This window comes from Lynx rufus, unplaced genomic scaffold (genome assembly GCF_022079265.1).
Source record: "Lynx rufus isolate CCGP_SWC_20201006 ecotype Redwood Valley unplaced genomic scaffold, mLynRuf1.p SCAF_13, whole genome shotgun sequence".
NCBI classification, from domain to species: domain Eukaryota; kingdom Metazoa; phylum Chordata; class Mammalia; order Carnivora; family Felidae; genus Lynx; species Lynx rufus.
In genome coordinates, this window is record NW_025814827.1 from 2386624 (window position 1) to 2404546 (window position 17923).

Sequence of the window (17923 nt, forward strand, 5' to 3'; positions counted from 1 at the left end):
TTCAGCTCAGGTCTTGATCTCAGGGTCATGAGTTCAAACCCCACATTGGGCTCCAACCTGGGAGTGAAGCCTACTCAAAAACAAAACAAAACAAAAACATTAGTTGTGTGTGATTTTACAGTTTTGTATTCTGCGTTTTTCTCTTGTGAATATTTTTTCATAGTATAATGCTTTGTAAATATTATAATATTCTGTTTAAAAATGTTAACACAGTGGCGCCTGGGTGGTTTAGTTGGTTTAATCATCTGACTATTCGTTTCGTCTCAGGTCATGATCTCACAGTTTCGTGAGTTTGAGCCCCACGTCGGGCTCTGTGCTGATGGTGCGGAGCCTGGTTGGGATTCTCTGTCTCCCTTCTCTCTGCCCATCCCCAGTTCGTGCTGTCTCTCTCTCTCTCAAAATAAATAAATAAACCTTAAAAAAAATAAATAAAAAATAAAAATGTTAATACAAAGGGGCACCTGGCTGGCTCAGTCTGAAAACCATGTAGCTCTTAATGTTTGTTTATTTTTTATAGAGAGTGTGCGAACAGGGGAGGGCAGAGAGAGAGGAAGACACAGAATCTGAAGTAGGCTCCAGGCTCTGAGCTTTCTGCACAGAGCTGGACTCAGGGCTTTGAACTCAAGAATCACGAGATCATGACCTGAGCCGAAGTTGGAAACTTAACCGACTGAGCCACCCAGGCTCCTCAGAGCACACAACCCTTGATCTCAGGGTCATGAGTTGTAGCCCCATGTTGGGGGTAGAGATTACTAAAAAGAAAATAAATTTAATAAATAAATAAATATGTTAATACATGTAATCTATGATCATTATAGAAAAGATAGGAAATGTAGAGCAAAGAAAAAAGTTGTCACCTGGAGTGCTTCCTAGAAATAATTACTGATGACATTTCTAGACTCTATGCTTGGATTTAAAAGAGAGTATACTGGGCAAAATAATCTGTAACTTATTTTGCTCAGTTAGCAACACTTGGGTCTTTAGCATCTTTTCATGACGTTGATATTTCATCTTACAGAGAATTATGCCTGCCTCGTCGGGCATTTAGGTGGTTCCCATTTTTCCGTTACTCCACTGTTGTTGCTAGTTAAGAAAGCAAATAGTTGGAAACAGCCTTGATGTCCAACCCACTGTGGGAATGGATAATGGCAACCTATTTTGTGAATGCTGGGTGGCACATTTTGAAGCCCTTAAAAGTTAATTATAAATTATAAAAATACCGAAGCAAATAAAAGGAGACAAAAGTATGTGTATTATGATTGCAGCTATGTAATGAATATAGTATGGCTGAACAAAACTTGTATGTATTTACATAAGAAGGATGGTTTTGGTGGCCCAGAATAAGGTTTGTAGTTGGCTGAGCAGAGAGAGCTAACATATCCTTGTTGGATGTGTTACATGTGCTTTTATTTTACTTACTTATTTAAAGTTTATTTATTTATTTTTGAGAGAGAGAACAAGCAGGGGAGGGGCAGAGAGAGAGGGAGACGCAGAGTCGAAAGAAGGCTCCAGGCTCTGAGCTGTCAGCACAGAGCCTGAGGAGGGGCTCGAACTCATGAACTGTGAGATCATGACCTGAGCCAAAGTTGGACACTTAACAGACTGAGCCACCCAGGCGCTCCCTGCCACCTCCCCCCCCCCCCGCCATTTATTGTTTTGAAGTTTATCTATTTAGTTCGAGAGAGAGGAAGCCCACGTGAGTGGGGGAGGGGCAGAGAGAGAGAGAGAGAATGAGAATCCAAAGCAGGCTCCACACTGGCAGCACAGAGCCCTACATGGGGCTTGAACTCATGAAGCATCAGATTGTGACCTGAGCCGAAACCAAGAGTCAGACAACCCACTGAGCCACCCGGGCGCCCCATGGATATATTCCATGTACTTTTAGGATCTGACCCCAAATCTTCCACCTAGTTGTCTGCTTCTACTTTCAGCTATTTCTTTAGTTTCTAATCTGTCACCTGTACTGTTTGCAGTACAGAAGAAATTTCCTAAGCTTTTCAGGATTGGTTTGTTTGTTTTCCAACGTTTTAAATCTATAAATGTTTAGTAGGAGTTTAGTGTGTTGTTTCCTGGTGAACAGAATTGCCATCCCCACCCACCGTGAGTTAACAATGGATTAAATTGTGTGGTGAAGGCCTACGAAGGAATAGGTAGAGTCACCCTACGGATAAGAACAGTTGTCAGAGTGGCAGAGGGAACAGCGGGAACGAAGGCTTCGTAACCAGAAAAATTATGCCATGACAGTGATCCTTTAAAATGTTCACACAGAAAATAAAAGTGGATAGCATTAACATTAAGCTAAGCACAAGTAGCCCTTCAGATCTCCTGCCCACCTCTGACCCCCAGCCTCCTCTCCATTTTGTTTCTGTGTGCGTTGTACACTGCTTTTATTTCTTTAGTTAGTTAGTTAGTTAGTTTATTTTGAGTGAGAGAGAGAGAGAGAGAGAGAGAGCATGCACTTGGACGTGTGAGCAGAGGAGGGACAAAGAGGAAGAGAGAGAATCCCAGGCAGGCTCCACACTGAGCATGGAGCCTGACTCGGGGCTTGGTCTCACAACTGTGAGATCATGATGTGAGCCAAACTCCAGAGTCAGACACTTAACCGACTGAGCCATCCAGCTGCCTCTGTACACTGCTTTTCAAAAACTCAGCCATGTGTAGCTCTCTGTGTACCTGTTCAGACCGTCTTCTGTGCCTTTACATGCATATGTGTGTGTGTATATGTGGAAATACATATTACACTGCGTATTCTGCATCATGCTTTTTTCACTTAGTCTGGCTTAGAATTTCTCTGTTTTGGTTTATAGAAGTCTAGCTCAATTTTACAACTGCTTTGTCATACCTAAGAGTAAAAATGTATCATAGTTTTAAGAGATATTCCCTTCAGGGCGAACATTTAAACTATTTCCATTTTTTACTGTCTCAAATAGTGCTGCATCCTAGGTGCTTATATCCTAGTGTGCATGTGTTAGTCTTTGTCTAAGGTAGGGACAAAGAAATGAAATTACTGGGTCAAAGGATGTGCATATTTAAAAAAATTAAAAATGTACATATATTATACGTATTTTAAGTAGGCTCTACACCCAACATGGGGCCTGAACTCACGAACCTGAGATCAAGAGTCTCATGCTCTACCAGCTGAACAAGCCAGGCACCCCTAAATGTTAAATTTTAATGGATATCACCATTTTATTCTCCACAGCAACAAGCTATATATACTAGGGTACAGTTTCATAAGAGCATTTATTTTCCCATCCTTAGTCAACTCTGGGTATTATCAAACTTCTTTATTTTGGCCATTTGGATGGTTAGAAATTTATATATATATATATATATATATATATATATATATGTGTGTGTGTGTGTGTGTGTTATTTTTGAGAGGCAGAGAAAGAGAGACAGAGGGAGGGAGAGAACACGAGCAGAGGAGGGACAGAGAAACAGGGAGACAGAGAATATCCAAGCTGACAAGGGGCTCAAGTTCACAAACCGTGAGATCACGACCTGAACCAAAATCAGGAGTCGGATGCTTAACCAACTGAGCCACCCAGGAGCCCCAGAAAATTATTTTAATTCATATTTTCCTGTTTTCTGCCATTGCCCATTTCTTTTTCTGTGTATTGCCTGTTCATATCCTTCACCCTGGTTTTGGAAGGGGTGTAAAGTTATTTAAGTTTTATTTATATATTTTGAGAGGGAGAGAGAGAAAGAGGGAGAACATGAGGGAGGGGCAGAGAGAGAGAGAATCCCAAGCAGGCTCCACACACCCAGTGCAGAGCCCTACTCGGGGCTCGAACTCATGAACCATGAGATCATGATCTGAGCCAAAATCAAGAGTTGGCCATTTAACTGACTGAGCCAAACATGGCAGCCCTCCCCTGTTTTTATGTACTTTTAAAAATAGGGTTTTCTCTGTTGTAGTTTCTCTGAAATGGATTGGTATTCCCCTATCCTTCAGTGACCACCTGAGTGCCATTTCAGTGACGTGAAATCTTTTTCAGCTCACTGAGGAGAAATTGTTTATTCTCACGGGGTATTGCCCATGTCTCTAGAATAGTACCTTGGTAGTTACCTTAGTTTTTTTTTTCCTTTCTTTTTTTTTTTAATGTTACTTTTGAGAGAGGGGGGGGAGACAGAGGATCTGAAGCAGGCTCTGTCCTGTAATCACAGAGCCCAACGAGGGGCTTGAATCCACAAACCATGAGATGATAACCTGAGCCGAAGTCATATGCCTAACCGACTGAGCCACCCAGGTGCCCCAGTAGTTACCTTAGTTTTAATGTAAATAATAGCTCTTTTTTTTTTTTTAATATTTTTTTAATGTTTATTTTTGAGAGAGAGAGATCCACGGAGAGGGAGAGGGGAGGGAGACATAGAATCTGAAACAGGCTCCAGGCTTCGAGCTGTCAGCACAGAGCCTGATGCCAGGCTCAAACCCACAAACCGAGAGATTGTGACCTGAGCCGGTTAGATGCTTAACCAGCTGAGCCACCCAGGTGCCCCATAAATATAGCTCTTTATATTCCTGTTTCCTTTACTAAATTGGGCTCCTCCAAGCTAGAAACTGTGTTCTCTTCTATAGGTGCCTGAGGATACACATTAAGTGACCACATGTTGAGTGACTGAAGTATAGAATATTGGTGAAGGAGGTGTGTAGAACGAGGGTCCAAATGAGGATCCTTGGCCATACTAAGTAAAAGGTGTGAAGTTTCTTGTGGTTGGTAAGCGGTAAAGCATTTTTAGGGACTAAATGTCCCACTGGATTTGAGCTTTCAGGAAGATCAGTATGGTAGCCCTGAGAAAGGAGGAGTGGAGAAACCAGAGGTATGTTTACAACTGTAGGTAGTTACCATTTGGGTTATGGATGTGGGCAGTCAGATAATGAAGCTAGTCAAGAACTGGGGAGTGGTTGCAGAGTGCAGAGAGCCAGGGTAAACACCTGGTAAAGGGCCTAAGAAGACAGGTGGCAGGTGGAGGAGCCTGTTGAGGTGAAATGAAGTTCAGTTTCAAGTAGAGAGGAGATGGTCTTAGTATTTGTTTCAAAGGGTGAGTTCGTTAAGAAGTAGAACAAATCTTGATACTCTAGGTCATCTTAGATTGGGGTGTTGGTGGGGAGCAAACTCCTAGGGGCAGTGTTTTTGAAATGTTTTAGAGATAACTGTGGTTTTATATTTATGTTGCGTGTATTATGTTCCTGTCATGTTCTAAATTTTACTAGTGGATAGGAATTTTTTTTTTAATGTTTATTTATTCTTGAGAGAGAGAGAGAGGGACAGAGTCTGAAGCAGGCTCCAGGCTCTGAGCTGTCAGCACAGAGCCCTACGTGGGGTTCGAACTCACGACCCATGAGGCCATGACCTGAGCCGAAGTCAGGGACTTAACTGATTGAGCCACGCAGGTGCCCGATAGGGATTTTTTTTTTTTAATCTATTTTGCCAGAGAGAGTGCTCACCTGTGCTCTCTCTTCTCTCTCTTGCATGCGCGCACACACTCTCTCTCTCTCTCTCTCTCAAAATAGACTTTAAAAAAGAAAAAAAAAAGTCAGACACTTAACCAACTGAGCCCCCTGGGTGCTCCACAGATAGGAGTTTTTTTTTTGTTTGTTTTTTTTAATTTTTTTTTTTTTTCAACGTTTATTTATTTTTGGGACAGAGAGAGACAGAGCATGAACAGGCGAGGGGCAGAGAGAGAGGGAGACACAGAATCGGAAACAGGCTCCAGGCTCTGAGCCATCAGCCCAGAGCCTGACGCGGGGCTCGAACTCACGGAACCCGAGATCGTGACCTGGCTGAAGTCGGACGCTTAACCGACTGCGCCACCCAGGCGCCCCCAGATAGGAGTTTTTAAAGCTGCTTTGGAAGAGCACTGGGAATCAGAACTGGCTTCTGGTCCTGTTTGTTTACTGGCTGTGTGGCCTTGAGAAGTCAGAACTCTGAACTTTAGGTTTTTCCCTGTGTAAAATGAAGAAGGTTGAAATAAATGATTCTCAAGCTTCCTTATATGCTCTGCTCTTCTCCTTGTGATTTGGACAGTGAGCTTGTCTGCAGCAAGCCTTTAGGGTAAGGGCATTGAGAGTCTTGGGATTCTGACGGGGAGATCCCATGTGCCACCACCATTTCATAGTTCTTTTGTGCAAAATATGACTTTTTTTTTTGCCCCTATCCGTGTATTGCTTTTAAATATGAATTTTTAAGGGGCACCTGAGTGACTCCGTCGGTTAAGCATCTATGACTTTGGCTCAGATCATGATCTCATGGTTTGTGAGTTTGAGTCCTGCAGCGGGCTCTATGCTGACAGTGTGGAGCCTGCTTCAGATTCTGTCTCTCTCTCTCTGCCTTTCCCAGATTCATGCTCATGTGTTCTCTCTCTCAGAAATAAAGTTCACAGAACTCAAAATATTAAGAACCTCAAATATGATTGATACCATTACAGCAGATCACTTATTAATATGTTGATGTTTTGTGTTCCTTACACCACAGAGTTTGTGATGCTTTGGATGGTCTTTTTATTTTTTTCTTAGATTTTATTTTTAAGTAATCTCTACACCCAACGTGGGGCTCAAACTCACAATCCCAAGATCAAGAGTCACATGCTCCACTGACTGAGCCAGCCAGGCACCTCCTTGGGGAGTCTTTACTGCTGTAAAAATGTGATTGCTGCTCTCTGTTGGGTTTGATGTTTTCCACTTCACTTTCTGTTAGAAGTTTCCCTCCCTCCCTCCCTTCCTTCCTTTCTGTTTCATTTTTCTTTTCTTCTCTTTCTTTAATGCTAGAGGGTCATTAACATCTTTGTATTATGTTCCAGAAATGGGGTTATCAGGTGAAATGGCATTGATGTTTTACGGATCTGGCTTTATGCTATATTTCTTTCTAACGAACAAAATAATTTTAAAGCATTCTTGACATTGACTATTGTTTTAGCTAATATAAGAGGTATGAAACGTGGAATGATACTTTTTGCTCTAACCTTTCATTTTGCTGGTAGCGAGATTGGACTTTTGACTTTTTTATCATCTGCCTCCTAAGCTTTGGAGTGTCTGCCTCATCCCTCCAATCAGAGCAAAGTTTTATAAGTTTATTGCCTCCCTACCTCCCAACCCTTGAGCAGCTAGATTATTACAGCTTTGGAGATGGTCTTTTGTTTACACCCTGGTTTCTTATTTGCAGCTTATGTTTATTCAGAGCCAAGGCCAGGTTCAGCTGACCATTGAGCTCCTGGACACAGAAGAGGAGAACTCGGATGACCCTGTAGAAGCAGAGGTATGGACAAGTATATTACAGAAACCGTGTGCTTAGAGGGCCGTCATGTCCTGAGGCTCTGCCTGGGGATGATCTTCTAGAAGGCCAAGACAGCCTCAGACCTGTTAAGGGTCAGAACCTGATGCCTGAAGTATAGGCCAGTTCAGCAGAAGAGAAGGGGGCTGCCTGGTGGTAGATACTTAGGGTTGATGGCAGTCTCATCTAGCTCTCAGTAAATCCGTCTCTCAGGAAATGTCCTGTTTGGCAGCTTTCCTGTTTTTCTTTTAAAGTATAAGAAACAACAAATGAGGTGCCATCTGCCTGGTATCATCCTGACTCTGTGTCATGTTTACTTTTTATTGGGCTAGGTGAAGCCAGGAGCTCTCAAGCCTGCAGAGTGGGTAGAGTGAGTTGGTTATCCTAGCTGGGCCTGGCAGGTAATGTTAATGAGAGATGCAAGCCATGCGTATGATGTTGAGATAAGGAAGGGAGATTGTTGTTCTGTGGGAATATTGGTTCCTGGGTGCCAAATCTTTGGGAAAAAAAAAATTTGAGATGCCAGAAGGCCAGATTGTAATGTGAAAGATCCCGATTTTCAAACATTTGCCACTGTGTATTTTGTTCTTTAACAAAACCCTCTGTGGTGAAATAAAACTTGTCAGTGAGCCAGTTTCTACCCATTTATGACTTCTGGTAACTTTTAAGTATCTCAGACAAACTTTGGGTTTGTTATGTACCAGAATTTTGAAGCTGTGTGTCAATACATACCAGCATGTCACTATGGCAAGATTTTTTTGATCTTAAAACTTAAGGATTTCTGACATGTTAGTCGTAGAATGTGCTAGAATACCTGAGGAGGGTGGAGTCCAGTTTTTGTGCTCTCTCTCCACCCCCATTTTGTGTTTATAATCCTAGCGTTGGTCAGACTATGTGGAGCGATACATGAACTCTGATACTACCTCTCCTGAGCTGCGTGAGCATCTGGCACGGAAACCAGTATTTCTCCCGAGGTGAGTGAACGAAGTCACAGGTTGGCAATATGTACTGGTACACGGCTGAGGAACAGAGAGTGAAATGGCTTTCGGATCCTTGGTTTTCACTCACTTCATTGCTCTGTCTGCTGGACAGCAGGGACACTGAGGACACTAATTCAAGGTTTCTATGGCTGTTACACCATGAGCTTACCTGGAGCATGTGCCAAAGAAGCATCAGAGAAGTGAGAGTTTTAGAGATGTAGCAGTAATTTGCCTATGTCGGATAGGACTGTGTGTCGGAGTCTCCAAGTTTTGATGATTCACTAGAAAGACTCAAGGACTCCACGTGTAGTCATATTCCCAGTGATGATTTATTATGGCAAAAGCATGCAGAGCTAAATCAGCAAGGGGGAAAGGCGTCTGTGACAAAATTCAAGGAAGCCAGGCGCAAGCTTCCAAGAGTCCTCTTCCATTGTAGCCACATGGGACGCTCTTAATTCCTCCAGCAGCAAATTATGACGATATGTTTGAAACGCTGTCTACCAGCGGAGGCTCATTAGGAGACTCAGTGCCAAGGCTTTTTATTGGGTGCTAGTCATATAGGCCAGACTCCCAGAAAGAAAGCAGGTTTTCAGCATAAACGAAACAGCTGGGGTACAGTGAACCACTTTTATTGTTTAGGGAATAGCGGAAGCTCTCCCCAGATTCAAGATTCCAGAACCCAAGCAAGGGACAACCTTGAAAGTGGGGCTTTCAAAAGATAGCAGTCTTACCAAAAATAGTAAAATACCTAGGAATAAATGTAACTAAATAGGTGAAAGAGCTGTATTCTGAAAACTATAAAACACTGATGAAAGAAATTGAAGAAGACACAAAGAAATGGAAAGGTATTCCATGCTCACAGATTGGAAGGACAAATATTGTTAAAGTGTCTATACTGCAGCAGTCTACAGATTTAATGCAACCTCTGTCAAACTACTACCAGCATTTTTCACAGAACTAGAACAAAAAAAAAAATCCTTGAATTTGTACAGAATCACAAAAGACCCAAGTAGCCAAAGCAGTTTTGAAAAAGAAAAGCAAAGCTAGAGGCCTCGTAATTCCAGACTTCAAGTTCTATTACAAAGCTATAGGCATCAAAATAGTATGGTACTGGCACAAAAATAGACAGATAGCTCAGTGGGACAGAATAGAAAACCCAGTAATAATTCCATGATTATATGGTCAATTAATCCTCGACAAAGAAAGAATGCACAATGGGAAAAAGTCTCTTCAACAAGTGGTGTTGAAAATTGGACAGCAACATGACAAAGAATGAAACTGGACCACTTTCTTACACTATATACAAAAGCAAATTTGAAATGGATTTCAGACCTAACCCTGAGACCTGAAACCATAAAAATCCTATAAGAGAACACAGGCAGTAAATTCTCTGGCATGGACCATAGCAACATTTTTCTAGATATGTCTCATGAGGCAAGGGAAATAAAAAGAAAAACTATTGGGACTATACCAAAATAAAAAGCTTCTGCACAGTGAAGGAAATAATCCACAAAACTCAAAGGCAACCTACAGAATGGGAGAAGATATTTGCAAAGGACTATCTGATAAAGGATTAGTATCGAGAGTATATTAGGAACTTGTATAACTCATCACCTAAAAAACAAATAATTCAGGGGTGCCTGAGTGACTCAGTTGGTTAAGCATCCAACTCTTGATATGGACTCAGATCATGATCTCACAGTTTGTGAGATCGAGGCCCATGTTGGTCTCTGCACTGATAGCATGGAGCCTGCTTGGGATTCTCTCTCTGCTTCTCTTCTGCTTGCACGCCGCGCTCTCTCTCTCTCTCTCGCTCTCGCTCTCGCTCTCGCTCTCTCTCACTCAAAATAAATAAATTTAAAATAAACCTACAAATAATCCAGTTAAAAATGAGCAGAAGACATGAATAGACATTTCTCCAGAGAAGACATACAGAAGGCCAACAGACACATGAAAAGATGCTCAACATCACTGATCATCAGGGAAATGCACATTAAAATTACAATGACATATCACCTCACATCTGTCAGAATGGCTAAAATCAACACCACAAGAAACAACAGGTATTGGCGAGGATGTGGAGAAAAAAGAACCCTCATGCAGTGTTGGTAGGAATGCAAACTGGTGCAGCCACTGTGGAAGACAGTATGAAGGTACCTCTAAAAGTTAAAAATAGAACTACATTACAATCCAGTAATTGTGCTACTAGGTATTTACCCAAAGAATGCAAAAACAATCAAAGGAGTACATGCAGCCCTATGTTTATTGCAGCATTATTTACAAGAGCCAAGATCTGGAAGCAGCCCAATTGCCCATTGATAAATGAGTGGATAAAGAAAAGATGTGGTATAAATGTACAACAGATTATTATTTAGCCACAAGAAAGAGTGAAATCCTGCCATTTTCAATGACCTGGATGGAGCTAGAAAGTATTACCCTAAGTGAAGGACGTCGTTCAGAGAAAGACAGATACCATAGGATTTCACTCATGTGGAATTTAAGGAACAAATGACCAAAGGAAAAAAAAAAGACAAACCAAGAAATAAACTCTCAAATATAGAGAACAAACTGATGGTTATGTGAGTGGGGAGGGGTGGGTGGATTGGGTGAAACAGGTGATAGGGATTAAGGAGTACACTTGTCATGATGCGCACAGAGTGTTCTATGGAATTGTTGAGTCACTGTTAGTGATGCGCTATTAGTGATTAGTTCACTAATAGTGAACTATTTATTAGTTGCAGTACACCTGCAGGTAATACAACCCTGTATGTTACCTATACCAGAATTAAGGTTGAAGAATAGTAAGAAAGTAGAGCTCTCTTCTGATGATGATAGGAAAAAACTCAAAGATACAAGTCTTAGGCCTGCTGCATTCACTCCAGAATTTTTAAAAATCTCCCTATTTATGGGCAAAGCATATTGTTGGTCTTCTTTCTGAGGATGAAAGTGGAGTTTCAGAAGTAGAAAAGAGGTTTTGCTGTAGTAGAGTGACTCTCTTCCTTCCCAAGAGCTTGGAATTGAAATGTCACATCTTACATTTCCAGAAATGTATTATCCCAATACAGACGATCCCCGACTTATGATAGTTTGTCTTAAATGATAGGACTTTACAATGATGTGAAAGCGATACACACTCAATAGAAACCATACTTCAAATTTTGAATTTGGGTCTTTTCCCAGGCTAGTGATCTGTGGTACGACCCTCTCAAGATGCTGGGCAGGGGCTGCAGCTCCCAGTCCGCCTCATGATGACTGGGAGGAGGGTCAAGAATTGATACAACCTTTCTGTACCCATACAATCACTTTGTTTTCATTTTCTTTCTTTCTTTTTAATGTTTGTTCATTTTTGAAAGAGAGAACGTGAGTGGGGGAGGGGCAGAGAGTGAGGGAGACAGAGGATGTGAAGGAGACTCTGTGCTGACAGCAGAGAGCCCAGTGCGGGGCTCAAACTCAAGAATCATGAGATCGTGACCTGAGCCGAAGTCGGACACTCAACCAACTGAGCCACCCAGGCGCCCCTGTTTTCATTTTCTTTACAGTAGTCAATAAATTACATGAGTTATGTAACACTTCATTATAAAATAGGCTTTGTGTTAGATGATCTTGCCCAAATGTAGGCTAAAGTAAGTGTTCTGAGCACTTTAAAGTGGGCTAGGCCAAATTATGATGTTTAGTAGGTTTAGGCTTATAAAATGAATTTTTGACATACAGTATTTTCAACTACTTATCAGGATGTAGCCCCTAAGTCCGGGAAGATGTGTGTTATTAGACTTAGTCCTAAATAAAACATGGAAAAGGGTGTGAGCAGAAGGGCCCCACCAGGCTCTTCCATTCATTGATTCATTCAGCAGACTTCGAGCAGCTGTTCTGTGCCAGGCCACTCTTCAACAAAACAGACTTAGTCTCCATGTTTATGAAATAGTACAATAAACATATCATGTATTTCTCACAGGTCAGCCAAACTTTTTAAATATTTGCAACCTGTATTGTAGAGGGTATGTGGAAGGAAAGCACTTTCATATACTGTGGGCGGGGTGGGGGGTGGAATATGAATTGATAGAATCATTCTGGGGTCAGGGCAGATAAATTGTATGGGACCTTTACCCTATACCTTTGGTTTCTAATAATTTGCCTTACAGCTATTCTAGCTAAGGTTTTCAGTGAGACCTATATTCTTAGAAAAGGAATATCCCAAAAATCTTTTGTTTATGTGGATTATATTTAGTAATATTTATGTTCAAAATTAGAACAGAAACATTTAAAATGTTATTTGAAAAATATTAAATCCATTATATATTATCATAAATAATATTTTAATGATGGGGCACCTGGGTGGCTCAGTCGGTTGAATGTCCAGCTTAGGCTGAGGTCATGATCTCACAGTTTGTGGGTTTAAGCCCAGTGTCGGGCTCTGTGCTGACAGCTCAGAACCTGGAGCCTGCTTCAGATTCTGTGTCTCCCTCTCTCTCTCCCTCTCTCTGCCCCTCCCCAGCTTGTGCACGAGCTGAAATAAAGAATTCGTTCTCTCTCAGAAATAAATAGTTTTTAAAAATTAAAAAAACATTTTAATGAAAAGCGACTTTAAAACAAAAATTAGTACAAATAGTGGCATTGCTTTCCATTTTTCCAAATCTGTTTCATGTCAGATTTAATAAAAAAACAGCTGGTTTCTCATCTCTGCTTTTATATTCAATCTGTTGCACTATGTTGTTAGGTTGAAATATGTGAAGAAAATGTGGCCTTACCCAGATATGTAGCTGGAAAAAAGTATTTTCATATGCTCTCAGGTAATTGTGGATATTCTTTGACATGACATCAAAACCCTTCCAAGTGGTAGTTTCTTAAAGGTTAGTTGCAGTATCAATGAAAATATCAATGAGTTTTTCATACAGTTAGGTCAGAATCTGTGGGTTTACCTTGTACTTTGAATGAATCTTTTTTTCATGCATGATTTTTTGTAAGTTCATGCGGTTGGTTATTTGGAAAATATTAATTCACTAAGTTATGCAGACCTACCAGTTGTTGACACATGTTCATTTTACCATCTCCTCCTCCCCCCATAAAAACCTCATGTTTATTAATATCACCCTTGACCTCATCAAACACATTTGTAAGTAGTAGGAAGCTGTCAGCTTGTGGTGGCCAATGATAGTTTACCAAATTTTAAAGTTTTACTTGAAAGGTTAAACCTTCTCATTGGCAGCAAACATTTTCAGTTGTTTTCTTGGAAGTGCCAGACCTCATTGTACATTTTTTGAGAAAATAGCTACCAGATACTCCAGGCTGGCTAGCCCATTGTTCTTTCAGGTAAAAATAGTGATCCATTTGCGACTCAAGCAGTGCTCAAGTGCTTTTCTGTAAGAATCTCATTGTGTTTTGGCACACTAGGGTGCTGTATGTGTAGTTCCCATTTTATTGCACAGCGTATGAAAAAGATGGGAATCTTTCAACTGCCAGAGCATGACCAGCGAGAACACAAAGATTCCTAAAGACAGTTTGGTGCCACCAGCATTTTTATTCACCATTACCTTTTGCACTGCCAGTGCAAATGTTAACACAGGAAAAAAAAGTTTCGTTTTTTTGAGAGAGGGAGAGGGATAGAGAGAATCTTAAGCAGGCTCCATGCCAAGGGTGGAGCCCAAAGCGGGGCTCCATCTCACACCTGTGAGATCACAACCCGAGCCGAAATCAAAAGTTGGACACTTAAATGACTGAGCCACCCATGTGCCCTAGGAAAAAAAAAGGTTTTTTTATACATGTTTCCGTGTTAGTACATTTTAGTATTATTATGAAAATAGTTTTGATCTCCTAGACCTCCTAAAAAGTGCCTTGGAACCCGCAGAGGTCCTTGGACCAAAGAACTGCCGTCCTGCAGAAATACATGTATACAAAGATACTGAAGCAGTGTTTTTCATAGCATAGTATTGGAAACAATAGAATTGTCTAGCTGATAGTCTTTCTGCTTACTGAAAGGAGAATCCTTAAGGAGAGGATTCAGCACTAAATACCTGCCAAGACATCCACTGATATGAATTGTCTTCTTAACTATGCGTGTAGAATAGCAGGAATTAAGTACTCTCTTTGGGGGAATTGAAAAAATAGGCATTCAAATAATTTTCTTTGGTCTGTGGTTCAGGTGAGGAGCCCTAATTGATTTTTGTTAAGGAATGGTTAAGGCATGCTCTCTGCAGCAGTTCAAGAAAATGTGACAAATCTTTGTGTGATGAATTGACGATATCTTAACATTAAGTGAAAAGTTGAGAATAATATTTATAGTATGATCATGTTTTGTCTTAAAAAACAAATCCCAAAACAGAACTATAGCAAGTGATTACATATGTTACTGATTCAGAGAGACCTAGAAGTTTTTAAATCAAAAACTGCTATCCGTGGCTATCTCTGCCAAGGCACGTGGGATTTGGAAAATCAGGGGTAGGAGATGGTTACAGATTCCTAGTTTTTATTCTATGTATCTCTGCATTTGAACTTTTTTTTTTTTTTTTTTTTTTTTACAATGAAACCATTGGGCATTATATGTAAAATCCTGGTAACTGCTATGAAGACATATATATGATAAGGAAAACCCCTCTGAGGGGACTTCTGGGAATCTGCGTCTGGATGAGCTCTCATCCGGCATGGCTTCTCTGCATTGTAGGAATCTGAGGCGGATCCGGAAATGTCAGCGTGGTCGAGAACAGCAGGAAAAGGAAGGGAAGGAAGGAAACAGCAAGAAGACCATGGAGAATGTGGATAGCCTGGATAAACTGGAGTGTAGATTCAAGCTGAATTCCTACAAGATGGTGTATGTGATCAAGTCAGAGGACTACATGTATCGGAGAACTGCCTTGCTCCGGGCTCATCAGGTAAGAACGAGTAACTGAATTTCTCCACACCCCTCCTTCCCCAGCCAGGCCCAGACCTACCCCAGAGGCTTCTGATTGCTTCTCTCCCTTTATGAAAACCACCTCGCAGATTTGAGAATTGTTGAGTAAGCAGGTGTATTAGTCTATTAAAGATGTCAGGGGGCACCTGGGTAGCTCAGTCAGTTAAGTGTCTAACTCTTGGTAATTGGCTCAAGTCATGTTCTCACAGTTCCTGAGGTCTAGCTCCACTTTGGACTCTATGCTGACAGCACAGACCCTGCTTGTGATTCTCTCTTTCCTTCTCTCTCTGCCCCACCCCCCCACCCCCACTTGCTGACTTGCTTGCTCTCTTAAAAGTAAATAAATAAACTTAAAAAAAAAAAAAGTCCAAACAAAGAACCACAGACTGCGCCTTAAACAACAGAAATTTTTTGTCCTACAGTTCTGGAGGCTAGAAGTCAAAAATTGAAGCGTTTGGCAGAGTTGCTCTGAACCAGGGCTGTGAAGGAGAATCTGCTCCCTGCCTCCTCTCCTAGCCCCTGGTGTTTTGCTGGCAGTCTTTGGCCTTCCTGGCTTTCAGGTCTCTGCCTTCATCTTCACATGGTGTTTTTCCTATGTGCCTGTGTCCAATTTACCCTATTTATTTATTTATTTACTTATTTAAATTTTTATGTTTAGAGTGCAAGCTGGGGAGAGGGGCGGGGGGGGGGGGGTGGGAGAATCCCAAGTAGGCTCCACGCTGAGCGTGGACGTCGGGCTTGATCCCGCAACTCTGGGATTGTGACTTGAGCAGAAATCGAGTCAGACACTCAACTGACTGAGCCACCCTGGTGCCTCCAATTTACCCTTAAAAAAAATTTTTTTTTTGTTAACATTCATTCATTTTTGAGAGATACAGCATGAGTGGGGAAGGGGCAGAGAGAGAGGGAGACACAGAATCTGAAGCAGGCTCCTGGCTCTGAGCTGTCAGCACAGAGCCCGACGGGGGCTCGAACCCACGAACCCAATTTACCCTTTTTAAAGGGTGCCAGTCATACTGGACTATGGGTTCACCCTGCTATAGTGTGACCTATCCTAACTAATTACATCTGCAACAACCTTATTTCTCAGGTACTGGGGTGAAGACTTTAACACAGTGACTTGCAGGGAACACAGTTCACCCCATAACAGCTGGTGGCACCTCAGTGAAATGAAGCTACTCCCAGCATTTATATTTCAAGTGGTATTGCTTATTTGAATTCTATCCGTTTTCACATGCTGTCTCAATTGTGAAGCTTCCTGATGCAGTTATATACCGGGTATTGTGCTAGGCCCTGGGACACAACCAAGGAGTAGAGCATATATGCACTATGAGAGAAAGAAACTGGGTGAAGTGATCGTGGGTAACTGGCACACAGGCCCGGTTTTTGTTGGGGGAGACCTCTCTAAAGAGGAAACGCTTGAGGCCTGAACAATGACAAGGATCCAGCCTGGGGAAGAGTCAGAGGTTGGTACTTTCCAGGCAAAGGAAACAGGCAAATGCAACGCTGGAAGGGAGGAAAGGACTCGGCGTGTTTGAGAAGCTAGAAGCATCAGTGTGCCTTGAGCCATAGGGAGAGTGGCATGTTTGAGGTCGAAGGGTGGGGAAGACATGATTGCTAGTCTCATAGACCATGGTTGGGATTTTGTTTGTGGTACATTGGGACATTGTTGACAAAGATGGCTCGAACTGCTGTGAGGACAGTGGGGTGACTTGAGGCATGATGCTGGAAAGGCAGAGACTGCTTGAAAGACTGCTCTTGTCCAAATGAGATGTGATGGTGACCTGGGCTATCAGGGTGGCAGTGGAATTGTAAGAATTAGATCAGTTTGGAGATGTAATTGTCAGGATGTGGTCATGATCGGATGTGAGAAGGTAAGAGAAAAGAGAACATCAAGGATGATGCCTGGTGGTTTTTGTTTTTTTGGTTTTTGTTTTTGCTTGAGTAAATCAGAAGTTTAGGGATACAATCTGTTAATACGGAGGTGGGTTAGGGGGCATATAAAGCACTGTGTTTTGAACTGTTTTTGGTTTTTTTTTTTAATGTTTATTTATTTATTTTGAAAGAGAGAGCAGGGGAGGGGCAGAGAGAAAGAGAGAGGGAGAGAGAGAATCCCAAGCAGGGTCCGTGCTGTCAACCCCAATGTGGGGCTCAGTCTCACTAACCGCCAAGACCATGACTTGAGCTGAAACCAAGAGTCTGATGCTTAACCGACTGAGCCACCCAAGCGCCCCTGAACTGGTTATGTTTGAAAGGACTACAGGGGCGCCTGGGTGGCTCAGTCGGTTAAGCATCCAACTTCAGCTCAGGTCATGATGTCATGGTTCGTGGGTTTGCCCCCGTGTCAGGCCCTGTGCTGACAGCTCAGAGCCTAGAGCCTGCTTCGGATTCTGTCTCTCTCTCTCTCTCTCTCTCTGCCCCTCCCCTGCTTGTGCCCTGTCACTCTCTGTCTCTCAAAGATAAATGTTAAAAAAAAATTTTCTTTTGAAAGGACTACAGTTCAAGCAGGAGAATGTTGGATGGGTGTGTTAATGGACTTCTCTCATGATGCTGTATGTTGTATGTTTGATGCCAGATTATTTGGGGAGCTAAGTAACACCTAATTCATCTTTGTATCCCCTATTCTGCCTTGCACATAGGCCCCAATAAATATTTACTAGGTGAAAGCATAAACCTCCCCTGAAGATCTGCTGTGTCCTCATGCTCTGCTGGGCAGGGTTGGGTAATACTGTGAAGAGAAAGTGGGTTTTAAGCCCTTTGCCTTTGCACTGTTTTACTTAGAAGTG

General features: G+C 41.9%; 1 protein-coding gene across 1 annotated transcript in view; it reads left to right on the forward strand.

Moving 5' to 3' along the window:
* The window catches only part of SIN3A (SIN3 transcription regulator family member A), a 69965-nt gene that overhangs the window by 49716 nt on the left and 2326 nt on the right, over positions 1-17923 (forward strand). Inside the window, exons 18-20 of the mRNA XM_047074765.1 lie at positions 7167-7259; positions 8154-8248; positions 14910-15117. Of these exons, the coding sequence (XP_046930721.1) occupies positions 7167-7259; positions 8154-8248; positions 14910-15117 (396 nt within the window). The remainder of the gene's footprint in view (positions 1-7166; positions 7260-8153; positions 8249-14909; positions 15118-17923) is intronic.